Here is a 27,893-nt window from a genome sequence, read left to right on the forward strand (position 1 = left end):
AATTTCCTCATAAATTTTAAAATTCGTCCGGCGGTTTTTGAAAAAATTCGGTTCTTGTATTAGGATAATAGGAGTACATAAGAGGTATTTGAAGTTTTATTAAATTTACCTCTTCTACTTTATAATTCCCTTAAAAATTTAAAAATTCGTCCGGCGGTTTTCGAAAAATATGGGCTTTTGTATTAGAATAATAGGAGTACATAAGAGGTATTTGTAGTTTTATCAAATATAACTCCTCTACTTTATAATTCCCTCATAAATTTGAAAATCCGTCCGGCGGTTTTCGAAAAAATTCGGTTCTTGTATTAGGATAATAGAACTATATAAGAGGTATTTGATGTTTTATTAAATTTACCTCCTCTAATTTATAATTTCCTCATAAATTTTAAAATTCGTCCGGTGGTTTTCGAGTAAATCAGGTTTTTGTATTAGGATAATAGGAGTACATAAGCGGTATTTGTTGTTTTATTAAATTTACCTCCTCTACTTTATAATTCCCTCATAAATTTGAAAATCCGTCCGGCGGTTTTCGAAAAAATTCGGTTCTTGTATTAGGATAATAGAACTGTATAAGAGGTATTTGTTGTTTTATTAAATTTACCTCCTCTACTTTATAATTTCCTCATAAATTTTAAAATTCGTCCGGTGGTTTTCGAAAAATATGGGCTTTTGTATTAGGAACATAGGAGTACATAAGAGGTATATGGTGTTTTATAAAGCTTACTTCCTTTACTTGATGATCCCCTAATAATTTCAAAAATTCGTCCGGCAGTTTTTGAAAAAAAAAATAAAGAACATAGGATGCATAAAGAGATATTTATCAAAATCAATTTTAAAATTATCATTTTGGTTAATAAAAAAAAATCAAATATTTATAAAATCAATTGTTATTTATTAGTCATTATAATGATTGATTTTTAATTGTATTTTTACAGATCAATCAATGAAGACAAATATTTTTTATCCTTAATTATATATAAATATAAAGAATACTAAAAAAGAAAAAAAAAGAAAAGGTATATATAATCTTAAATTGCATAATGATAGTTAAATTATTACGATGAAAATAAATGAATTTCTATTGAGGACCACCCATCATACCCATGTTGGGCATACCTTGCATTCCATATGGTACACCTTGTGGTGGACCTTGTCCACCAGCCATTGGAGAATGCATTTGCATTGCAGGACTTTGTACTTGTTGTGTTGGTGTTATTTGTCCAGGTGCTGGTGATGCAGGTGGTTCAGATGGAAGTGTTAAATGTTGAAGTAAATCTCTTACTGCTGGATACAATGAGCATTCACCATGAATATTACTATAATCAGCAAATCTTTTCAACTGTATTGATGCAGCAGCTGTTGCTGTTGCTGGACCTGGATCTCTTTTTTCAGCTAATTGTGTTAAATTTGTTGATACATCATAAACAAGTGGTAAAATCAATGATGGTGGTTCACCAGGATAATTAGCACCAATTCTTGTTATTTGTAGAAAAAATAATATTTTAGCACGACATACAAGTACACCAGCCGTTCCAATTGGTACAATTGGTGTTGCTGATGGTGGAATTCTTAAACACCATTGTACTGTCCATTTTAATTGTTGTTGTTGTGCAAGATTTGGTGATAAATCAAATCTCATTATTTGTACAAAATCTTTCAACACATTTAATGGTACATTTAACATTTTACCAAAACCAGATACTGTATTTGGCTTGTATGGTGGTGCAGCAGCTCTTGTTTCAAAAAATTTTTCAATAATTTGTAATTCTTCAAGTGTCCATTGATCTTTAGCCTCAGGTAATGGTTGAATTTTAATATGTAATGATTGTAAATGTTGTGGATTTAATCCAACTCTACATTGTAATGTATCAACTTTAAAATGTACAACACCTGGTTCAGTACTATTAATTGCCGTTAAACAATCTTCAGTTTGTATAAATCTTTGTAATTGTCGTCTCATATAAACACAACCAAGAAATCTTTCAAGTGGTGATAAATCAGGACCAGGTAAACCAGATGGATGTGGTGATGGACTACATAATAAATCTAATGATTCATGTGTTAATAATGTTGGTACAGCACCAGCCCATGATCTTTGTGGTAATACTCTTGATATATGATTACTAATTTTATGATCAGATGATTGTGGACTATGCATTGCAACATGTCCAGGACTTTGTCCAGGTCTTGCTGGACTTGGACGTGGTACACTTGGTGAACCAGGCCAATTTGATGCTGCTGGTGATGCCATACTTTGTGATGATGGAAATGGACTACCATCAATATGTCCAGTTTGCATAAATGAACTTGCTGGTGAATGTCCAACTTGTACATTACTACATGGTCCTGGTGATGATATTGGCATTAAACCAGCTGGACTTGGTACATGCATTTGATTTAATGGACTATTTGCAACTAAACCAGATGATGGTGATGGATGTGGTAACATATTTGGTGTATTTGGTGGTAATGATGGTGGTGATGCAAGATTAAATGATGTTGCTGGACTACTACCAAATGATTGATGTTGACTTGCTTGTGATATATTTGCAGTATGTGGACTTGCTGGTGTATGAGGATTTGAACCAGATGGTGGTGTTAATGGTGGATGAAAACGTAAACCATCACGTTGTTGTGCTGGTGATTGTGGTCCACCTCTATGATGACTCATAAAACCACCACCACCACCACCACTACTACCACCACCTACACTACCACCGCCGCCGCCACCACCACCACCACCATCATTATCACCCATTGTAACTGGTGATGGTGGATTATCATCTTCTGATTGTGAACGACGTCTAAATACTGCTGATTCATCAACATATTTTGATAAAAATGTTTTAAGTCCTTGTGTTGGTGTAAATTCATCAACAACATTACTACGATCAAATCTACTATATGCACCATCTCTTAAACTAACTAATCCACCACCACGTAAACGTAATTCAAGACAATACATTCCTTGATATGCCAATCTAACAAGTGTAACACATTGTGGCATTATTGTAAATGTTTGTACAGGTACTTGTGGACGTGAATTATGTACACCTAATTGTGGTATTATTGGTAATTTACTTATTGATATTAATGGCTGTAATGTTTCATTTAATATATGTATTATTTGTGCAAGATTTTTATGACGATTTAAATGTGCTTCAAGTTGTTCTTTCATTAATGAATGTGCATTTATCGTTGTATTATTTGGACTTTTACAAAAAATTAATTTAAATGCTTTATCATTTGTACTCCATTGTACTGTTAATGTTGCACCACGATTTGGTCCATATGCAATAACTAATCTACTATAACTATATGATTTAATACTAATCATATTACGTATATTATATTTTTCAATTGTTAAATATTCAGCAAGATCTTCAACAATTGAATATAAATGTACAATTTGTGCCCAATCATTTAATAATAAATCAACTGTTCTTGATACTGATTCAGCTCTTCCCATATCATATTGAAAATAAACTGGTCTACGTAAACCTTGTTCTTTTGGATGACTACTTGATAATGGACTACCATAAAATACAAATTCTGTCATCCATGATTTTGTTAAACCTTTACCTTGTACTCTTATTGCAACACTTAATAAACGTTTTAATAATGAATTCCATGAACTACTTGTACTAATATTATCTGATGGTGCTGGTAATTGAACAAGTTTTAGAACAAGTGCTGTTGCATTTGCCTCAATTTGAAGACCTTGATGTGCAATATCTCTTTTTGTCAACTATAAATAAAATACAATATTAATGATATAAATATTAATCAAATAAATAGAAGAAATAAATTGCAAGAATAATAATTTTTTTTTTTCAATTACCTCTTGTGCAAGAGTTACAAATGGTATTCTTTCATCACAAAGTGCAACAACATGTGCCAATTCAGGTATAAAATATGCTGGATGTTTAAAACGTCTATTATGACCACCAGTTCCTGCTACATCAATACGTCCAGATTGTCCAGTACTACGTCTTTTATTTCCTTTATCTGTTACCTCTGTAATGCACCCCCCATCTTGTTCATTATTTCCTAAAAAATCCACTTGTTAATAAGCCACATATCACTAATCACCATTTGCAATACCCAGATGTTAATAAATAATAATTTAAATTGTTAATTTTTTTTTTTTTTTTTAAATTATACTATCTACTTGATGGATATTGTTTGTTATGTATAAATTAAAAAATATATTTACCACTATCAACACTTGTAAATGGTCCATGTGTTATAACAAAAGTATCAAATTCAATTAAACTTTGTACTTTTAAATACATTTTTGGTATTTCAGTTTCAATACTATCATCATTTGGATCATCTTCAATTGAGCTTGGTTTAACAACAACTAAATAAAATGAACACTCAATTTCACATGGTGATGATTCTTTTTCATTAAAAGCAACAATCTACAAAAAAACAAATAAATAAATTATATTAAACAAATAAATTGTATAATTGTATTAATTTTAAACTTACAAGTATTACTGTTGGATGCCTGTGTAAACGTATAAACATTTTATGTTTACCAATTTTAGATAATGTATGTTCAGGATGAGGAAGAATTGGTAGCCTTTCATGTGGTGTTGCTGGTAAATGTTGTAATGTTTTTTCACAACGTCTTTGTGTTATCCAAAATCTTAATTCAGATATTAAATTTGGTAATTTATTATGATCACCATTAAGTGCACTTGTTAATTCAGGTACAAGTGGTGCTTCATATTGTGGTACATGACATTGTAACATACCAGTATGTGTATCAACAGTAACTAATAATGATTCAGCTCTTAAACATGGTTGTAATACAGGAACAGATAATATTGCTGGTGAACCAGTAAGACTACATTCAACATCTTTTAATGAACTTTGAAGTTCTTGTTTAAGATCAGATAATCTACTTTTTGTTCTAACATATATTGTATGTACAAGTAAACATTCCATTGATAATTGATCAGATCTAATAGCTCTATCAGCAATTTCACTTTCTTTACTACCTAATGATGGTACATGAATAACAGCTAATGGTCTTGCTGGTTCATTTTGATCAACTTGAATTGTTAATTTATAACCAAGTTCTGATCTTGGATCTTTTGTTGTTAATTCACGCCAATATGATATTGTTAAACATTTACCTGGTGTATATTCATCAACATGTATATGATCATCTAATCTATCACGTATTAAACGTAATGTTTGTGAATATAATACTTCAAGTTGTAATGATTGACAAAAATAATGTAATATAAAATAAACTTCAGATAATGAATTTGATGTTTCAGCAAGTCTTGATTGTACAACTTGATGTACATATCTTGTTTGTAATGGATGTACAAGTGCTTTACCATCACCAGTTTCTCTATCAGCAACAAGTATTTCTAAATCTAATAATCTCCATGGTACATTTGGTCCATCACCCATAACAGTTAATGATACTGAAAATTCTTGTTCAACTAAAAATATAACTCTACCAGATTCAATTTTTAAATTTCTCATTTGTGGTAATAAATTACCAGTTACAAGACGATGTTGTATAACTTGATTTAGTCTTTGTAGGGTTGATTTTTTTTCACTTAATGTTATTGGATCTGGTGGTACAATTCTTTCTCTAATACAAGCTGGTAAACGACTATATGTACCAGTTGTCAAAACTTCAACAGCTGCTGGTATATGAAAATTTGGTAATCTTGCATGTACAAGTGTTTCTCTAGCCATTCTAGCAAGCATATCAGCAGTATCAACAAATAATAATGATTGTTTATCAAGAAAACCCATAATATGAGATGATTTATCAACTTTTGATGCACTATTTGCCCATTTAACAAGTGCCAATAAACGTACAAATAATTGACGTGTTCTTTCTGAATAATTCCATATTTCAATTTTTCGATCATGATCACTTTTACGTGGTAATAATTCAGCAAGTACTGTTAATTCATGATATGTACGTTGTATTATAAAGTCAATAAGCATTGCCAGTGATATTGAACCACCACGATTACCCTCTTGTGGCATACTATTTGCCACAGGAGTTTGGTGTCCCTCCAAGGGCACTGGTGCCATTTTTGATGTCTCCGTTATTATTTTTAAATTTAATTGTTAATTTACTTGACACAACAGCAACAACAACAACACACTTTTTATTTATTATTGTTATTATTATTAATAAACAATATATGTAGTATATCCACTTTTTATTTTCTGAAATTAATTATTTCATTTTATTATTAAGATTATTGAGGTTATTTATTTATTTGTTTATTTAAATATTCACCTGTTGTATAGCTTTGATTTGTTTAATTTAATTTTTATTTATTAGATAGAAAAACTAACAGACAATATACAGTCGAGAGTCAAGTGTCAACTGCGGCCATTGCTCTGTTTACACAATTGACAATTAATGGTGGATTTACACTGAACGTGAGCGTTAAGAGTGCTCTCCAATTGGCTCTTGTCACAAGGCTGTTTAGCCAATAGCGTTTGAGCATTTGAAAATCTTGAAACATTTAAAAATCTAAAAAATTGTTAAACATAATAAGTTGGAGCAAAGTTTATAATTGTATATAGCTGAAATATAATTAAAAAAAAATAAACAATGATAATATAAATCAATATAATATTAAAAAATTATTATGTGTAAATCAAGTGTCTTTTCCAAGTCACCCAGGAGGTAAGACACTTGACTCGTTTTTTTTTAAGTGGTATCTCCAGTAGACCTAGTCCACTAAAATTACGCTTTTCGCACGTCATCTAGCTGCAGCTAGAATTATTTCGATTTAAATTTTTCGATTGCGCTCATAGCAGCAAGTACTGATCAGTCGACGCAAATGTAAAAAAAAAAAATAAAAAATATGTGTGGGCCTAATTCACTATGCCACTATCACTCGCTGTGATAGGACATTTTTAGGTTTAATTTAATTTATTTCACTATGCCACTATCACTCGCTGTGATAGGACATTTCAAGATTAATTTAATGTAATTCACTATGCCACTATCACTTGCTGTGATAGGACATTTCAAGATTAATTTCACTTAAGTCACTATGCCATTATCACTCATTGTGATAAGACATTTCTATATGCTTCATTCTCTGTATGCCATCATTTTACTATGCAATCTTCAATAAGTAATCCTCTTGTATTCGAAATATAATTCTCAAGAAACAGCAGTTGACGAAGTCTTGAAGATCCTGAAACAAATAAAATCTTCAAAATATTAGAATACGTGTCAAACATAAAAAACTTGAAACAATTGACATCCTGAAAAACAAAATCCTGAAATATTATTAAAACATTAGTAATTGGAAAAGTGCGTAAAATATCAAATAAAAAAACCTTACATATTAACATACATCGCGATTGGAAAAGGGTGATAATTTATCTATTATAAATTATCACGATAGATAATAATAAATCCTAATCACCCCCGTCTACTCTGTTTGAGGAAGACAGGGTCAATTCATTTTGACTTTCATACTACCACCATTTAATTTGGCATAAAAATTAAATATAAATTATGAAAAAAATCAGTCAAAATAAATCTAAACAACAAATCAAATAATATATAATTTGGAACGACAAGAAGCTTCAAAAAAATATAGCATACATTTTTTTGTAACTTCAAGGATATTAAAGCACTTTTCTGGGATAGGTTAATAATTACAACTAGTCGATCTCGATCTAGAGGAACTTACCTTATTACAGCAACCAGCAAAATCCTCAAAGATATTCTCCCGATAGTCTCCAATAATCCAATTAAATTCTCTCAGCTAAGCCATGTAGAAATCGTCAAGGTAGACTCCAAATAATCCAATAAAATTCCTCTCAGCTAAGCCATGTAGAAATCGTCAAGGTGGACCCCAATAATTCAATAAAATTTGTCTCAGCAAAGCCATGTAGAAAACGTCATATAAGGTAGTCTCCAATAATTCAATATAAAATCCTCTCAGCAAAGCCATGTAGAAAATGTCAAGGTAAATATTCCAATAATCCAATAGAATCCGGTTACTTTTCTCAGCAAATAGCCAAGTAAATTCCCCCCTACGAAGACGCGTCGCGACCGATATTTTTGATTTTGTGACGCAATTATATAGTACCGTTTTCCCGAGATTACCTAGGATACTCACACGGAGCACCTAGCTGCATAATTTACATACACTTTTCATATTATAAATACTATATTCAAATTTTAAAAAATTAAACATTTTTTCCCAAAAATTCACACTAGCTCCACCCAAAAATTTAAATAGTCATATAATTAAGTAAACCCATCAATATTATACATATAGTTTAGCTAACATCGAACATTTTTTAAAATTCTAAAACGAAAAAATAATAAAAAAAACCCCCATGATATTTCACGAAAAAGATGCGAATAAGCAGTGAAGCAATGCCTTCTATACGCAGTTGCGGCGCAACCCTTGCTTGGCTTGGGCAGATTACTTAACGAACAAATCATTGGATCTAAGATACGCTACGTATGTTTACGTTAGAGATCAACTTACCAGTTAATTAGAAATGAGCATGGATGACACCCACCGCCAACCAGAACCAATAAATGACTTAAGAAAAATTTAGCTGGGCTTGAGAGTATAATAACTTCGAAAAGTTATCGTCGTCAATCTGCCAGGATCTGACAGCCAGCTAAATTTTAATTAATCAAGCTAAGATTGGGGCAGAATTTCTCGATTAAACTCACCGTACCCTGGACCGGTAAGGACTTAAGAAAAATTTAGCCGAGAATCATAGAATAATAGAATTCTGTTTATTTGATTACTCATACCAGTCTGCGATTGGTATGTCAGGTAAATATTTTCAAATAAATCACTTAGCTAAGAGTAAGGGCAAGAAAACCTTGAAATAAATGCCATTCATTCCTCATGACTAAAGTCTCACAACAAATTTTTTTTAATTTGCGACTGACACAATCAACTTGGTTTAATAAGTACACAATTGCTTCAGCAGTCTCGCGTTCCGACCAGAGGCCACAGATAATCATATTGACACAACGTAGCAGCTGCATGCTAATGAATATCGCATAGTTTTCTATGAATTCGAGAAATAGTTCAGCTGAGTTTGGGTGCAAGTTGACTTCAGAAGTCCGTAGATCAGTCTGAGTAACTGCCGCCATCCTGCCCGGTGAATACTTCAAGTATATCATTTATCACAAAATAGGGGTAGACTAAAGACTCAAGAAAAATTTAGCTGGGCTTGAGAGCTAACTGCAAGAGTTGTTGTCGTCAAACTACCAGGATCTGGTAGCCAGCTAAATTTTCGCGAAAAATATCAAAAAGACTAATTACAAATGTCGATTTCAGTAAAACTATATATATAAATTTATCTATTCTTGAATTGAAAAATTCCCCGTACAAATATGCATTGGTTGACATTTTTTAATTTGTGACACAGAGTACAGTTTTCCCGACATTACCCAGGATGCATCACATGGAGCACCTGCATAATTAACATGTACTTTTAACATTATATACCGTATGATCATGTTTTTTAAAAAATAAATTCTCCCCTACGCGAATATGCATTATTATTTTAAAACGAGTCGCGAAATAGAGTACAGTTTTCCCGAAATTACCGAGGACACATCACAATGAGCACTTGCATAATTAACTTGTATACTATTTAAATTAAATTTATTTCATTTTTATTAGAAAATCGATCCTCCCAAAACGTACGCAAATAAATTATCCCGACTATATTCTTAGAAAAATTAACGCTTTATGTCATTCAATCTATTGGCCAAAAAAAAATATTTAACAGACTTCTTGGCATTAACCAGGATGCACCACGTGGAGGTCCTGTCTGTCCTAGCATCCCATGATCACCACGTACACACTGAATGATTTTGAATGATTTTATTAAACTAAAAACTCTACTTTGTCTCTGGTACAACCCCCAAACCAACCCCAAATAATTATTCAAGTCAAAGGATAATTTATACTCAAGAATCTGGCGCCATAATATTAAAATAAATTTATTAAATTAATTACTCGAGAAAAAGAATTTAAAGGTATCTATTTTATATTTATATTATAAATTTTTTTTTATTTTTAAATTATCTACATTTTAGCTTTTAGAGATATTTTTCCCCATTAAAATTTAATTTATATTTTTATTTAATTGTTTCTATTTCAATACAAAAAAAATCTACGCCCCAAATTATATTGTCAATTCAAATACAAAACGTAAAATAAAAATTGATTGGAAAAGTGCTTTAAAGTCAAATAAAAAAAACCTTACATATATTAACATACATCGCGATTGGAAAAGGGTGATAATTTATCACGATAGATAATAATAAAAAATCCTAATCACCCCCGTCTACTCTGTTTGAGGAAGACAGGGTCGATTCATTTTGACTTTCATACTACCACCAATTAATTTGGCATTATAAAAATTAAATTTAATTAATGAAAAAAATCAGTCAAAATGAATCTAAACAACACATCAAATAATATATAATTTGGAACGACAAGAAGCTTTAAAAAAATATAGCATACATTTTTTAAAACTTCAGGGACATTAAAGCACTTTTCCGGGATAGGGTTAATCATTACAACTAGTCAGTCTTGATCTAGAGGAACTTACCTTGGTAACAGCAAACTGCAAAATCCTGTAGAAGTTGTCCAGGTAGTCATCAATGATCCAATAATATCCGGTTAATTTTCTCAGCAAATATCCATGTAGATAATGATCCATGCATATAATAACTTCCAAAAACAGCAACAGGCATTGTTGAAATTTATACACTTTCACTGAGTACTTATTTATTAAATTACTATCACTATATCACACTTGAATGCCCATATTTATATTATAATTTTCACATTATTCAATTGAAAAAAAAAATTTATATTCATTAAACACTTGCATATTTTTTTTATTTTTTTATCGCGAAAAAACACGAGGTAGTCGGCACGAGTTTATTTAAAATATTTCTAATTAATTGTTTTAAATTATTTAACTAGACGCTAAAATTAATAAATTGAGAAAAATTTTATAATGAAAAACCACGAGGCTGCACGTGCAGGACTACTAACCAAACTTTAAAAATTATCCAACCCAAAGATTTTAAGTGCACTCCGCATCCCGCACGAGCTAAAGACGAACTGACAAAATTTTCCAGGTGTGTCTACGACTGACTCGTACCTGGAGATTAGAGGTCGCTTTTTTCTATGACTCACTACCTAACTCTGTCCTCGGCAGATGAGTCATCACTGACTTATCAGGCAGGATGAAACATATGCTTTGCATGGCATGATGTCCAGGTACAAAAAAAATTTACAATTATTTTTTCTATCAAAAATATAACTATTAAATATTTTTTTTTTAATAAATTAAATGTAGAACCACCGAGAGAAAAAAAATATAAATTATAAACTCTAAATTATTTCCATGATTATTATTATAAATTTAAAATTGAAAAAATAATTAAACAATGATAATTAAACGCGCTTGCAATTATATATCTTACTTGAATGGCCATATGCATTAAATATCTTATTCACATTAATTAATATAAATTTTTTTTTTTCAATTGAATACTTACACTTTACTTTCTTTTTTTTTATCCTGAAAAAACACGAGGTAGTCGGCACGAGTTTATTTAAAATATTTCTAATTAATTGTTTTAAATTATTTATCTGGACGCTAAAATTAATAAATTGAAAAAAATTTTATAATGAAAAACCACGAGGCTGCACGTGCAGGACTACTAACCAAACTTTAAAAATTATCCAACCCAAAGATTTTAAGTGCTATCCACTCCGCGTTCCGCACGAACTAAAGACGAACTGACGAAATTTTCCAGGTACGTCTACGACAGACTCATACCTAGAGACTAGAGGTCGCTTTTTTTCTATGACATCACTGCCTAATCCTGTCCTCTGCACATGTTTTCCATGGCATGATGTCCAGGTGAAAAAAACGTGTACAAATAAAACTTTCAATTAAGTTTTCTATTTAAAATTTTGTTGTAATTATTTTTTCTATTTAAAATGTTGGCAATAATTTATGGTTCATAATTTATACTTTTTTTCTCTCGGTAGTTTTACAATTAATTTTATTTAAAAAATATTTAATAATTATATTGGTAATAGAAAAAAATATTTTACAATTTTTTTTGTACACGTTTTTTTCACCTGGACATCAGGCCGCATGCAAAACATGTTGCAGAGGATAGGGTTAGGCAGTGAGTCATAGAAAAAAAGCAACATAAATATAAATTATAAACTATAAATTATTGCCATAATTAATATAATAAATTTTAAATCGAAAAAATAGTTAATGATAATTATAAATACACTTGCATTTTATTTCATCTTTATATCGAATTATTTTAAATTTTGAAAGTCACGTGACTGCTTCAACCCGCCCTCTGCTTGTATTAAATTACACCAACTGATGAGAAAGAGAAAAAAAAAAAAAGAGTTTGATAGTGTATGTGTGCATGTGTGTATATAAAAAAAAAAAACAAAAAATAAATAAATAAATAAATGTGAATTTTTTACATCCTTAAATGTCAAAATATGACTCAATAATAATTAAATATTTTTTGAATGACAGCTGTTATTTATTATCAACAAAAACAAATAAATAAATAATTTAAAAAAAAAGATATGTTTATAAATCATATCTATTATTAATTAATATCGAAAAAATAATAAATACTGTCATTAAATTGTTTAATAATCTTAAATAATAATAATAATTTTGTTTTTTTATTTAAAATGGTGCTAAATGATGGTCCAGATGTTGAAACAACTGGTTGTGGTTTCAATGCATTTACTGAAATTGAAGAAATAAAAGATCTGATAAATCAGCTAAAAATGACTGATTTAAATGACAGAAAAATTGAATGGAATCGTGAAAAATTTAAATTTATATTATCACAATATCAAGAACAGCCTCATTTACTTGATCCACATCTTGATATTATTTTAAATCCAATGCTTGATATGATAAAAGATGATAATATATCAGAACAACAAAAACATAATGTATTTAAATACATGTTTACATTAATGAGTGTTAAAACATATAAAAAAATAGTAACACATTTACCACATGAAGTTATTGATTTACTACCAGTATTACGTTTGTTAGAAAAACAAAATCCAAATGATTTAGATACTTGGGAGACACGTTATGTATTATTAATTTGGCTATCAATAATATCAAAAATACCATTTCCTTTATCACGTCTTGAGACATCAGATAATGTTAAAAAAACAGAAACTGTATTATTTCGTATACTTGATATTTGTAAAATATATTGTATGACTAAAGATTCATGTCCAGTTGCTGCTGTATATTTAATTGCAAATTTTTTAACACGTTCTGATGTTAAATATCCATATCTTGAAGAAATGATTGAATGGTGTTTAAAATGTTTAGAACAAGATAAAGATTGTCATGGTCCATTAGCTGTACTAGCATCAATATTAAAACATTGTGCACGTCAAGATTTAAAGCCATATTGTCAAAAATTATTTGATAAAATAACAAAACTTGAATTATCAAATAGTTCTGGTAGTCTTGTACGTAGATATGAAATTAAAGTTGTACAAAGAATTGGTTTTGTATTATTAAAACCACAACTTGCTGCATGGAGATATCAAAAAAATCAACAAAAAATTGGTTTATTATCAAAAACAAGTGGTAATGATAATGACAATGATAATAATAATGTTGATGATGATATAAAAAGTAAAATTGATGATATATCAACAATGGAAATTGATGATCAAGATATACCACCAATAATTGAAGATATTATTGAACAATTAATACAAGGTTTACGTGATAAAATAATAACAATAAGATGGTCAGCAGCTAAAGGAATTGGTAGAATTGTATCAAGATTACCAGTTGATTTAGCTGATGAAGTTGTTGGTTTTGTATTAAATTTATTTACTGGACGTGAACAAGATTCAGCATGGCATGGTGGTTGTTTAGCACTTGCTGAACTTGGTAGAAGAGGTTTATTATTACCACATCGTTTAGATGATGTTATACCAGTTGTATTAAAAGCTCTAGTATTTGATGAACCACGTGCATATGGTTCAATTGGTGCAATAATACGTGATGCAGCATGTTATGTTTGTTGGGCATTTGGACGTGCATTTGAACCAAATGATTTTCAACCATATGTTAAAAAAATTGCAGCAACATTATTAATTGTAACATGTTTTGATCGTGAAATTAATTGTCGACGTGCTGCATCAGCTGCATTTCAAGAAAATGTTGGTAGACAAGGTAATTTTCCACATGGTATTGATATATCAACAACTGCTGATTATTTTGAAGTTGGTGTTAGAAGTCATGCTTATCTTAAAATAAGTGTTTATATATCAAAATATGAAGAATATACAATACCAATGATTGAACATTTAGTTAAAAAAAAAATTGGCCATTGGGATACAGCAATACGTGAATTAACAGCAAAAGCATTATCAAATTTAACATCATCTGATCCACAATATATGATTGAAACAATATTACCAACTCTCATTGATAATTTAAGTTCAATTGATTTAAATGTACGTCATGGTTCAATTATTGCTATTGCTGAAATTATTGAAGCACTTTATTTACATTATAATACCATTAATATTAGTGATATTATTGGTGTACCAGAACTTGAAGAAATTAAAAAAATTGTTAATACATTTAAATTACGTGGACAATTTAAAGGTCTTGGTGGTGAACTAATGAAACAAGCATGTGCTGTGTTAATACGTAAATTATCAAATTGTCATTATCCAGTACATGAAACAAGTATCATTGATGATTGGCAAAATTTACTTGAAGAATGTTTATATCATGAAGTTGCAATTGTTAAATTAAAATCAGCTGAAGCACATACATCATTTTTCAATGAATATTATTCAGATAAAATAATAACAAATGATAAAAGAAATATTATTATAAATAGATATCTTGATAATTTAAAATCAAATAATCAAATAATAAGAATTGGTGTTGCTGAAGCTATTGGTTATTTTCCAGTATTTATACTTAAAGAAAGATTTAATGATATATTTAATGGATTAAAATTATGTTCACAAATAACTGATGATACATTAAGATGGGCTGAAAGTAGAAAAAAAGCATTAAATTCATTGACAATGATTGTACAGACACTTGGTGCTGATAACAGCAATATTTGGAGCAAATATGTATCAGAATTATATGATTGTTATTTATTGGCATTAAAAGAATATACAATTGATAGTCGTGGTGATATTGGTGCATGGGTACGTGAATCTGTTATGTCAGGTTTACATATATTAACAATTTTAATATCATCAGCAAATTTATCATCATCATGTTTAACGGAATCATTGATGACTGAAATTATTGGTGGTATTGCACAACAAGCTGTTGAAAGAATTGATCGTACACGTGTACAAGCTGGTACTGTATTTTATGCATTAATTAATTGTCAACCAAAATTACCAAATATTCCATATCATGATGAATTAATAAAAATATTTACGAATGATAATTCAAATGATGATATTAATTGGAATAATGCATCAGATATATTTCCACGTTTTATTAAAATGCTTGATTATCCAGTTTATGTTGATAAAATTTTACGTGGTATTATATTTAGTGTTGGTGGATTAAGTGAATCACTTGTTAAATATTCATCAGTATCATTTTTTGATTATTTAAGTGAGCTTAATGATGAAAAACTTGATGAATTATTAAATAAAATACTTGATATATTTGAAGATTGTCATAAACAAGAACGTATGATAACATCAATTATGGCATTTTTAGATAGACTCATGAGTTCTGGTTGTGTACAATCAATATTTGATGATCCAGATAGTAAAATACCAGATAGAATGTTACAATTATTAAAGAAAGAAAAAAAAACAATTACAAATACTAAACTTATCATTAGTATTATCAAAGTATTTTGTCAACTTTTACAGGTAAATATATTTTATTGTTAAAGTTTAATTAAACATTATATTTGTTATTTAATTTTTAGGTCAGAGGAGCTGTTGGTAAACAGGCATTTTTACAGCTCAGTATAATGCTGTGTAATAAATTTCAAGGTATAAGAAAAGCAACTGCTGTTAGAATGTATGAAGCATTGACATTGTACGGTGAAGATATGGATTTAAGTGATGATAATTTAAGTAAATTATTAACTGAATTAAATGGCACTAGTTGGGAACAACCTGTTGATATTTTACGACCAAAAAGAAATTATTTATGCGAGTTAATGGATGTTGCACCACCAGTACTTGTTAAAAAAACAGCTTAAATTATCTTTTAATAACTAAACATAAAAACAATTTATATAACATCAAATAATGTTTTATTATTATTAACATAATTTTATACAAAAAAATAATGATAAAAATTAGATATAACTGTCAGCATTTTTGTTTGTCATTATTAAATTTATCATAATTAATACTTGAATTATTTAATACATATTTATGCATTAATTTAGCTAAACATTTTTCATAATTCCATGAATCAATCCACCAATTTTTCAATACTGTATTATTATTGAAAATACTTTTTGGCTTTGGACAATTATAATGATCAATATTTAATGTTTGATATTTATTGTCATATAATTTTTCACATACTGAACATTCAAATAATTTAACATAATCATAAAATATAATTTCTGATTTTTTAATAAATTTATTTATAATCTTGGAATTTTTAATACTATTTTTTAATAATTTATGACTTAAATATTCTTTATATTGATCATCATTTATTGATAAATAATTAATAAATTCAGCAAGTTGTTTTGGTCCAGAAAAATCATTAACAGATATTGCTGAATGATTATTTGGTAGCCAATCCTAAAAAAATAAATACATGTAAAATGGATTATTGTTTATTAACGAAATAAAAAATGTATAATTACTTTGAAAGATGGTGAACCATAATAAATTGGTACAGATCCAACAACAAGTGGTCTCCAAAGTTTTTCTGATATATAATCATGACAAACAGCATTTTCAAATGCCAATGTAAATTTATACTGTCCAACAAACATTTTAAATTCATGACTATCAAGATTATCAATATAATTATATTTTAAATTATCTGGAAGTTTTTTATTATTTAAACAACTACCATAAGAATCAATTTTAATATATTTCATTAATTCTGAAATATAAGAATCTCTATCATTGACTGTATCACAATTTGATTGTATATAAACAACAGATGCTAGACCTTGATCAATCAACTTATTTTTTTCTTCAACTGAACGATAATACTTGGTGTCTGTTAAATGTTTAATATTTGTCAAGTACATAAGAGTAAGTGGTACATCACTGTAACGACTAAATGTTGATGAATAATTAAATAAACTAAGAGCATCATAATTTGTTAAAAATAAACAATTTCTTGGTGATTCTTCATGAAGCAATGCCCATCTTACATCAACACCTCTTGGAATTGGTAAATCATATATTTTTAAATTACTTGCATAAAATAATACTCCTTTTAAATTTGAATGATTTTTATATACACGATTATTTGTAAAATAACAACTGTGTTTTTCACATTTTCGTATTTTATTTTCAGTACCAAATGGTGTCCACCAAAGTATCACAGCTGTGTCTACATAACAATAAATAATTGAGCAAAAAAAATTTATAAAAATAGACTCAATTAATTTACCTTTAGGAATATTTCGATTACCATCATCTTCATCATCATCATCTTCTTCATCATTATCATCATCAAGAAAAAGATAAATCTAAATAATAAATACAATTATTATTATTATTATTATTGTTGATAGAAACATAACATAAACTTTTAATAATTTATTTACCTGAAGCAGTGAAAATATTACTCCAAAAATAATAAGAAAAGTAATTAATTTTTTAATACGAAATGACCAAATTGTTTGTAAAATATTTCTAATTTTAAATGTCATTTTTTGTCGACTAAATCATTGTACCAGTTTTTTATATACACACCATTTAATGAATGATCCAATTTTGGAGTGGTGACAGTAACGGATGTCAGATTAAAAATGAGAGATAAATATTGTATCAAATATCAATGTGTTTGCCAGATCATGTGTTTAAACATTTTACATGAATAATAATAATAATAAGGTTATTTTATATTATTAATTAAATACTGATAATAATAATTAACATTTTAGTTGTTTAAAATATTTAATGAAGCAACAAACAAGTGTAGAGAGTAAACTAACATTTTGTAGGTGAATTATCAAATGTGTCAGCTGATTATTAACAGCCAACAGGTGGAGTAGGTTTTTCATGTTGAAATATATATAAATAAATTTTCAGTTTTTCACACCACCCACCCAATTAACCACCTCTCTCAATTTTTCATCTAAAACTTAACTCTATAACAAGAGAAAAAAAATAAATATATATTTCTTATCACCAAAAAATTAAAAATGTATACGTGAAAGTTTAACAAACAATAACTTTAATTTATTATTATTTTATTCAACTATTGTTATTATAAATAATAAAATAATAATAATTTTATTTTAATAGGATACTTACTTGCTTGGTTATCCAAAAATAATTATAGAAAAATTGAGTTTATTTTTAATTAAAAAAAAAATATGTTTCGAGAAGGACAATACTTGGAAGTTATCAAGGTATATTTTTTCTATATATAATATTATTAAATAAACAATATATTTGACAAGTCTGGTTAATTTATAAAACAGCTGTTTTAATTATTATCTTAATTATTATTTTAGGCATCAGATGATTGTTTGGCAACAGCAATTGTGACAGTCAAAGAAAGAATAATAGAAATCGAAAAAAAAAAAGTATCAACAAACAAGTGGTTAACATTACAAGATTGGTCATCATTGTATGCTATTATAACAAAAGCTTTATTAAAAAGTATTAAAATTTGTCGTGATGATGATAATAAAATTAAAAGTTTAGAACGTAAAAAATCAACAAAAACATTAGATGTTATGTAAGTTTAACATATTTATATTTAATATAAAATATAATTATTAATTGATACATATTTTATTATTTAAAGATATAAATTTGAAGCTGGTGATGAATCATCATTGCCAACAATAAAAGTACGTGTTTGTCAAGCAAAAAAAAGTTTAAATAAACAAAATGTTAAAAAAGAAAAAAAAAATAATAAAAGTTCAGAATTACAAGTTGAAAAATTAATAGAAGAATCATCAAATCATGATAAATATATACCACCAGAATTGACAAATGAAAAAAATAATAATTTAAAATATATACCAAGTAGAAAAAGTTTATTAAATACAAAATTTCCAAATGATGAATATACACCATCATTAGAAAAAAAATTACCTGTCAATGATGTATCATATGTGCCAAAAATAGTTAAAAATTTAAATAAAAAAATTAATAATAAATCAACAAATGATGAATATAATCCAACGACAACAACAACAGCAGCTGCACAACTTCAAGAAGAAAAAGACAGTGTTTCATACACACCACATGCAATATCAACACTAAAAGCAAAAAATAAAAAATCAAGTATTTATAAAACAACAACAACTGATGAGTACATACCAAATGTAATATTATCAAATGATGAGTATGTTCCATCAGGAGGTCAATCACCCAATGATGGACCATCTTATGTGCCAAATTCAATATCAGATTTATCAAATTCAAGGGACGAATACATACCAACAATTGATGTCAATCGGTTAAACAAAAAGACAAATTATTCACAAGATAAAAATAAAAAGATTAAAAAAAATCAGGTGTCTGAATCATTGACTGGTTTATCAAATGATGAATATACTCCAGAGGCAGTTTGTGAATTGTCAAATGATGGAGCTGAATATGTACCTGATTTATCATCAAATTTAATGGAAAAAAAAATTAATGAAAGTAAAATAGATGAAGTAAATGATGAGTATATTCCAAAATCATTAAATGGAACAACAACAACAGCAATTGACAGTGTTGAATATGTACCTGATTTTTTATTAAATAAAAAAACAAAAAATTCCATTAATCAAAGTGTCATTGATAAAGCTGAACAGCCAGATGAATATATTCCTACATCAGAAATTAAATGGTCAAAAAATAAATACTCATCAAGTTTAACATCGAAAAAAAGAAAAAAAAATAATTTTGAATCTGTTATTGATACAACAAATGATGAATACATTCCAACATCAAAACCATGTAAATTAACAACAGATTTAACAACACTTAAATATATACCAAGTTTAAAAAATTCAAATTCATCAATTATTGTTGAAGAATATGAGCCAAATTTTGCAACAAATAAAATTGATTTTAATTTATCATATGTACCATCATCAACAAAAATTCAAAATGATGAATATATTCCATTAAAAAAAAAAATAAGAAAAGCACATGAACCAAAAGATCCAACAAAACGTTTATTGAAAAAAAAAAATATTTTAAAAGAATAAATTTTGTACAAACGTTATTTATTTTATTGAATTGAAAAAAAAAATTATAGATTGTTTTGAAATAAAAAAAAAAAAAAAAAAGGAAAAAATATATAGGTATATACTTAGTCTTGTTCCATATTTTCAATTAAATTTTCAATTGGAACTTGTATTTCTTGTTTTTTTTTATCTCCATTTTCTTGTTGTTTGTTGAGATTAGTTTGATTATCCTCTTCATCATCTGATTCACCATCATCAGCACCAGGATGAAGTGGTACATGATGTTCTGGATGACTTGTAGTATCAATAGCAACACCTGGTTCAGCCCAAACTTTATTATTACCATCATCAACATCAACAACAACATTATCTTGATCAATTTTTTTAACTGCATTAACTTTAGTCATATAAAAATCATAAACAAATTTAGCAACATGTGGCATATCTTGTATTTCCATAATTGGAGTTGTTGATTCTTCATGATTTAATCTTTTTGCTGGATATAATTCATGTGGTAATAATTGAAGTTTTAATGGTCTTTTCATTAATTGATTAAATGCTGGTGTTAATTCAAAACAATTTTTAAATAATGATACACGAGCAAATACATAAAGACCAAGTCTTGCACGTGACATTGCAACAACAAGACGTCTGACATCTCTCAAATGACCAACAGCTCTTGTTTTAACAAGTGATAATAAAATATAATCATTTTGTTGACCTTGATATTTATCAACAGTTGTTACTTTACTTGGTCTACCAATTAATGGATTATTAGCACATCTTATATTAATAACATCACGTATAAGATGTTTTTGTCCATTATAAGTTGTAAGTATACTTATTTTATCAGCTGGATAACCAAGTAATCTCATATACATAAATACAGCAACACAATATTCAGCTTCAGCTAAATTTTGATAAAAATATGCACTTGGTTCACTCTCACCAACACCATTAAAATCTTCAACATTAATTAATTGAAAATCATATAAAAATCCAGCATTTGCTATTTTATATTCTGGACTATCTTCAACATGATGTAAATTACCTAATTTTTTATAACGCCAATTATAAAGATTACAAATACTTGGTCTTGCACGTCCTTGTCCATCTAAATCAACAGTTGGTACATTTAATCTAACAAATCTAGCAAATAATGATTGTTCCATATTTGAATATTTTTGAAATGCCATATTTTTAATAACTGGTGGTAATTGATGATGATCACCAATCATAATCCAACGTTTTAAACGATTATAATTATCTTCTGGATTTTGTAATAACAATGGTATAAATGTTTCGATTTCCAATATTTGAGCTGATTCTTCCATTAATATATTATCATATTTAAAACCCATATCAACTAGCTCACGTCTTTTTAATGCAGCATGTGTACATGTCATTGCAATTATTTTAGCTTCTTTAACTAATAAATATTTTGATCTATCTAAACCAGAACGTAATAATTCAAATGCACGAAATTCTTCAAGTTGTGTAAATATACGTTCAATATATCTAAAACAACTTTCAGCAATTTCATAATCTTCATTATAATTATTACATTTAAATAATGGCTGTGGTGCATTATCAAAAAATTTATGAAATGGAAATTCATTATTAATAATATTAATAATATTATTACTATCATTTTCATTTAATTTTTCTTTAATATTTATTTGAAATTGATCCCAACGTGTTATTATTTGATCAATAAAAAAATGTCCAGCAGTTTCACATGTATATGCAACATCACCTTTAACATTTAATGATTCTTTAAGACGTTGTACATCCATTAATAAATCTAAACGTTTAGCAAGTACATAATTAACTCTACCATAACGACTAAAATCTTTTTCAGTTTCAAGTGCTTCTTCACCATGACCAAGACGTAATAAATGTCTTTCATCAATATCAAGTGCCATTATTTTTTCAAATAATTGATTAAGTGCTTGATTTGAATGTGTTACAATGAGAGTTCTTTGATTTGGAAAATTATGATATAAATTTGATATTATTTGTACAGCAACATCTGTTTTACCAGTACCTGGTGGACCAACAACAAGTGTTAAACCTGGTTGCATACCAGAACGTATTGCTTCAACTTGTGTTGGTGTAAATGGTATTTGATTATTTTTTAATTTATTTGATTTATATGGTCCTCTACTTGGTAATACATGTGATTCAACAGTTATTATATTTTTTTTTTCATAATTATCATTATTATTTTTATGATAAACATCTTCAAATGTTAATTTAAATGGTGGTTTATTATTATCATTATTATCATTAATAATATTTAATGTATAACCAGGAAAACTTTGTTTTAAATGTTCTAAATTTAAAAATGTATCATTAAAATCCATTTTTGGTATTTCATTATCCATTCTTGTATATTTTGCTGAACCTGGATCACCATAACCAAGTATAATATCATGTAACCAATCTGGTACAACACATTCTGTATTCATTAATTCTCTAATTGTTTCAAGTACAGCTTTAAAATTATTTTCTTTTGGTTTTCTTCTCATAATAATATTAAATGTTTCATAAACATCATCATTACCATGTGATGCATTATCCATATCAATACGATATTGATTTGAATCAAGCCATACACGATATGTACGTTTATCACCAGGTAGAGTTGGTCTTGGTTCTGGTCCATCTTCAATAACTCTACCATTTGAATCAAGCATACCTTCAACTTCACAACCACGTACTGTTGTTAAACCAACTTGTGATACAAATGGTAATTTATGACTGTATTTTGTACCAATTGGATTTAACGGTTTAACTGTTATTAAAAAACATACATCATGTTTACGTAAATTTTCCCATTCATTTTTAATTTCTTTTCTGACATTTAAATTTATTGATACATCAGCACGTACTCTTGATGGACGTTTTTCACCAATATTTGGTTTAGCAACTTCAACAACAGCAAATTGTGTTATTGGCTGTGCCATTCTAGCCCAACCACCAAAATAAACACCATTATCTTCAGCTTTCCATGGACTTAGACGACTTACTGAATCTTCAATATCTTGACGTATTTCATATGTTGATTCCAAACGAAATAAATTAAAATTACGTAATAAATAATCATGTAATGTTAAAAATTGTAAATTTAATTTTGGTAATGCTAAACAACCTTCACCAGAAAAATATTCAGTTGGTACAATACTTTCATTCCATATTATATCCTCTGTTGGATAAAGTGGCATTTCATTTAATTCTTCAAGTTGTGATGCACGTCTTTCATGACGTGATACTAATAATTCACATAAAAAATTTAAATCAAGTCTATACCAATTTTCAATAGCTAATCTTTCATCTGGTGGTACAAGACTTAAATAACTTGCAATTGCTTTTAATTTTTCAACAGATAATGAACCAAAATGTTTAGTAAGTGTATCACGTGTATCAACACTTGCAACATTAGCTAAACCAAAGTTTCGTAATTCAGGAAATTTAACAAAAACAGCTTTCTGCAATAAACAAAATCAACATGAAATTAATTTTTTATAAATATATCTTTTGTAAAATAATAGCATACCTGTAATGATGTTATTTTAGCATAATGATATTCAGTCATATCATGATCAGTAAGTGGATTTCCAGTGTCTTCATTAATTTCAAATCTAGCATAAAATTTCAGCATTTCCAAAAGCTAAAAATTAAAAAAAAAAAAAACCAATTAAATTTCGAAATAATAATAAAATCTATATGAGAACTAGAAGTCTATTTTATCAGCTCAAGCCACTGAATTTCTAAATTCCAGCTAAAGTTACATCCAGGTGGAGCTGGTACCAGTCAGTGTTACGCCGCATTTTCATTCGATGATGATGAAAATGTGATGATGATCATACACACAAAACGCTTTAGCACATTATAAAAAGAGAGAAAGAGAGAGGAGTAAAAAAAAGACAAGAGAATAAACCAGCGTGTATTTTTTATTACTCCAAACAATTATTAAACAAAGATAGATAATTTTTTAATACACAAAATAAATAAAAAAGCATCCTAATTGTTCATAGACCGGTTGGACAATACAGTCCAGTTACTTGAATCATATTGTGTTATTTAATATGATAAATATATTTTAACAATAATTAATTAATAATTTCAATTTTGTGACATGACGTTCAACAATAATAAAAATATTAATGAAAAATATGATCTCATAAAACGAGATACATATTTGGAAGAAAGACCACTCATTGTATTCTGATCGATTTGGTATCAAGTTTTATGCTCTTTTTTTATTTTTTTATTTCTACCGCATTATTTGGCTTCGAAAAAAAAAAAATAACCAGAAGAACCAGTTGTATCACGAATATTATTAAAAAGACAGTTATTATGTCTTCATAATAACAACAACAATATCATAAATTACTCCAAAAAAAATAATACATCAAAAGGTAAATAATATCATCAATATGACATATTTATTTTCGCAAATGACTAACAAATAATAATTATATACTTTTAGATAAACAATGGAAAAATTTACATTTCCAATTGCATTACTGATAATTGTCTGGTGTAAATTAGGAACATCAAGTATTGTCAATGATCCAAATGATAATTTAAAAAACACAGTTAATTTAACAAAATGTTGTGAATTAAATGAAATACTTTATGACAGTATTTGTACATCAACATTGTTATTAAACAATACAGAACCATGGAAGCCAAATATGCTTGATGATAAAATATCAAAAAAACATAATACAAAATATAATGTACAAATTGGTGTACCAAATTGTGAAAAAATTGAACATAAATGGGAAGTTTATGATTCCGAGCATGATACATTGTCAATGTTACCATCAGGTAAACTACGTCATTATATTAATAAAAAATATCCAACAGATGTTGAAAAAGAAAAGTTAAGTGAAAAATATGAAGAAGAAGAAGATTTATATGATGTTAATGTTGAAGAACCATTTTATGTTGATTATGATGTTGGTAATTATTGTATTGATAAAGCAATATTAAGTAAAGATAAAATAACAACAACATATGCTGTAATATGTATACCACAAAAATCATGGACTGATACTGATTATTTAATTCGTAATATTGTTGATCCAATAATACGTGCATTATCAATATCATGTTATATATTAATTGCAATTGTTTATTTTGTATTACCACAATTGCGAGATCTTGTTGGTAATATGATAACAAGTATGAATTTATGTTTAGTTGTACATCAAATTGCTGTAACAATAACAATATTTAAACAATATGCTAATCATTTTAGTTTTTTTATAGCTGATACAATAGCATATACATCATTATTAGCAGCATTTTTATGGTTAAATGCAATTGGTTATTTTGTATGGAATACATTTAGATCACGTAATGTATTTTTACGTGTAACAGATGGTAGAAAATATTGTTATTATTCAATGTATGTTTGGGGTACAACATTACTTATTATTTGTACAGCATTATTTGCACATTTTGCATTAGAAATAAGTGGTACACCAGTTGAATCAACTGGTTTTAAAACTGAGAAACAAGAAACAATTGGGCTACTTGGTTCATCAATATTATTTTTATCAATAATATTTACAATTATAATTGATATTTGTTTTATATTATCAACATCAAAAACAATTAAAAGAATGCGTACATATGGAAGAATACATCATAAAATGAAATATAGTTTTCGTATGTTTACATTATTATTTATGATTATTAGTTTTGGATGGTTATCATATATGATATCATTATTTGATTATAATTATATTGTTTATTTTAATATTATTATTAATTTATTTGAATCATTTTTAATACTTTATATATGTGTTTTTGGACAAAAAAGAGTTACATTTTTATTAAGTAAAACTTGTAAATGTTGTGAGAGTGATGTTGCAACACCAGAGGGTCTTGATTGGGGTGAAGAAATGACTGCAATTAATGCAGGATATTAATTGACTTGTTGGATATCATTAAGCTCTTGAACAATGATTAATATAATAATAATTTTTTTATATGAAAAATATAATAAGCTACACAATTACTATTTGGCTAAGTATTTTATACAAATGTTTTTTTTTTATAATTATTTATATTGGAAAATAAAATGTATAGTATTTTGTACCATGCACTGAATTTATAATTATTAATGAATAAATAAATTGTAATTGTAAATCTTACCTGGCCAAATAAGTTTCCTTCTGGACGTTTTAGTAAATTTGATAATTGACAACGTACAACAAGATGACAATCATCCATGACTGTATTAAAATATCTTCTTGTTGGTAAAAGTGCCTCAAGATCAATCATAAGCTCTAAAAATCTTTCACAATAACGTATTTTATCTGGATTTATTGGACCTTGAATTTCAATTGTTTCTAATATTGTCATAAATTTAATCATTAATTTATGTAAAAATTTTCTTTCCCACATTAATTGTTGTTTCATATCTGGTTTATCTTTTTTTAAAAGAATTTTAAATTTTTTCTTTAAATAATGATTTTTTTTAAATTCAAGCTCACGACGATTTTCTTGTAATGATGTCCACATTAATAGAGATACAAGTCTTTTAGCTTCTTCACGTATTAATGGAATTTCCATTGAATTAAAACAACGATTTAAAAATACAATTAATGCTGTTTGATCACGTAATTCATAATCAATAATACTATCTTCAAGACATGCTTCAAGTACACGTTTAAAAAAACCAGAAAATTGTGATGGATTTTTTTCAAATGCTTCCCATACTTGTACACGTTCACGAAATTTTTCATTAACCATAACAACAATTGACATTGTATGATCACGAGTTGCTTTATCAGCATCATAATTTGGCCAAAGATAATTTTCAAGATATTGACTAAATTCAAGCATCATTATACGACGTATTGAAAATTTTGATAAAGATATTTCTTCAACATAAATATTACCAATAACCAATGGATCAAATGGCTTATGATTATTTGCTGTTTGAGGTGACCAGTATTCATTTGCAAGCTGTAAATTTAAAATTAAAAAAAATATAAATACACACACAATTAATGATTATTATTTAAATTCAAATGACAAATGTTGTATTTATAAATTGTTATATTTACCTGGGTTATACGATCAGCATTAATTTGCTCTACAGTTGGAGCTGGATTATTTGTTTTAATTGGCGATTGATTATTCATTGTTATTATTATTATTAATTAATAAACAATCACAAAACAAATAACCTACAAAACCAATAATAATAATGACCACGTTTGATATTTTTAATTATAATTATTAACAGCTATTTAATACAATTTTTATCTTTAGCATTTTTCAAAAATTTATTGATTGTTGTTTATAACAATAAATAAATTAATTTATTTTTTTTTTTAATAAACAAACACACCGGTGGAATAATTGGAGCAACAACAAAGTGAAGTTTACGCAAAAATACGTTTCAATACGTTTGCGA

The 27,893-nt window shown here is 27.7% G+C and overlaps 6 protein-coding genes across 8 annotated transcripts; 3 read left to right on the forward strand and 3 right to left on the reverse strand.

Moving 5' to 3' along the window:
* Nucleotides 1–993: 993 nt before the first annotated feature.
* Nucleotides 994–6,396, reverse strand: LOC122854283 (mediator of RNA polymerase II transcription subunit 14). 2 transcript variants are annotated; one of them, XM_044154777.1, is made up of 5 exons: nt 6,287–6,382; nt 4,495–6,213; nt 4,217–4,424; nt 3,842–4,017; nt 994–3,748 (listed from the first exon to the last, which is right to left on the reverse strand). In XM_044154777.1, the coding sequence occupies exons 2-5, from the start codon at nt 6,073–6,075 to the stop codon at nt 1,079–1,081; spliced, it is 4,635 nt and encodes a 1,544-aa protein (XP_044010712.1). In that variant the 5' UTR covers nt 6,076–6,213; nt 6,287–6,382; the 3' UTR covers nt 994–1,078. The 2 variants fall into 2 exon arrangements, with proteins under 2 accessions (XP_044010712.1, XP_044010711.1); XM_044154776.1 differs by having other exon boundaries at nt 995–3,748; nt 3,842–4,050; nt 6,287–6,396.
* Nucleotides 6,397–12,483: 6,087 nt separating this feature from the next.
* LOC122854285 (tubulin-specific chaperone D) lies at nt 12,484–16,353 on the forward strand. Its single transcript, XM_044154780.1, has 2 exons — nt 12,484–15,974; nt 16,034–16,353. The coding sequence occupies exons 1-2, from the start codon at nt 12,756–12,758 to the stop codon at nt 16,310–16,312; spliced, it is 3,498 nt and encodes a 1,165-aa protein (XP_044010715.1). The 5' UTR covers nt 12,484–12,755; the 3' UTR covers nt 16,313–16,353.
* LOC122854287 (alpha-(1,3)-fucosyltransferase 10) lies at nt 16,354–18,103 on the reverse strand. Of its 2 annotated transcripts, none has more exons than XM_044154783.1 (4): nt 18,006–18,103; nt 17,701–17,779; nt 16,937–17,640; nt 16,354–16,871 (listed from the first exon to the last, which is right to left on the reverse strand). In XM_044154783.1, exons 1-4 carry the CDS (start codon nt 18,006–18,008, stop codon nt 16,425–16,427), a joined length of 1,233 nt encoding a protein of 410 aa, XP_044010718.1. In that variant the 5' UTR covers nt 18,009–18,103; the 3' UTR covers nt 16,354–16,424. The 2 variants fall into 2 exon arrangements, with proteins under 2 accessions (XP_044010718.1, XP_044010717.1); XM_044154782.1 differs by lacking the exon at nt 18,006–18,103 and adding an exon at nt 17,858–17,968.
* Nucleotides 18,034–20,566, forward strand: LOC122853685. The gene is made up of 5 exons (XM_044154102.1): nt 18,034–18,146; nt 18,561–18,667; nt 18,773–18,999; nt 19,069–20,435; nt 20,553–20,566. The coding sequence occupies exons 2-5, from the start codon at nt 18,632–18,634 to the stop codon at nt 20,564–20,566; spliced, it is 1,644 nt and encodes a 547-aa protein (XP_044010037.1). The 5' UTR covers nt 18,034–18,146; nt 18,561–18,631.
* LOC122854284 (RNA helicase aquarius) lies at nt 19,957–27,869 on the reverse strand. The gene is made up of 4 exons (XM_044154779.1): nt 27,541–27,869; nt 26,624–27,439; nt 24,009–24,122; nt 19,957–23,940 (listed from the first exon to the last, which is right to left on the reverse strand). The coding sequence occupies exons 1-4, from the start codon at nt 27,616–27,618 to the stop codon at nt 20,575–20,577; spliced, it is 4,374 nt and encodes a 1,457-aa protein (XP_044010714.1). The 5' UTR covers nt 27,619–27,869; the 3' UTR covers nt 19,957–20,574.
* Nucleotides 24,148–26,618, forward strand: LOC122854286 (probable G-protein coupled receptor Mth-like 5). The gene is made up of 2 exons (XM_044154781.1): nt 24,148–24,873; nt 24,945–26,618. Exon 2 carries the CDS (start codon nt 24,952–24,954, stop codon nt 26,395–26,397), a length of 1,446 nt encoding a protein of 481 aa, XP_044010716.1. The 5' UTR covers nt 24,148–24,873; nt 24,945–24,951; the 3' UTR covers nt 26,398–26,618.
* Nucleotides 27,870–27,893: the final 24 nt, after the last annotated feature.

Source organism: Aphidius gifuensis, linkage group LG4, assembly GCF_014905175.1.
Source record: "Aphidius gifuensis isolate YNYX2018 linkage group LG4, ASM1490517v1, whole genome shotgun sequence".
In the NCBI taxonomy this organism is placed as follows: domain Eukaryota; kingdom Metazoa; phylum Arthropoda; class Insecta; order Hymenoptera; family Braconidae; genus Aphidius; species Aphidius gifuensis.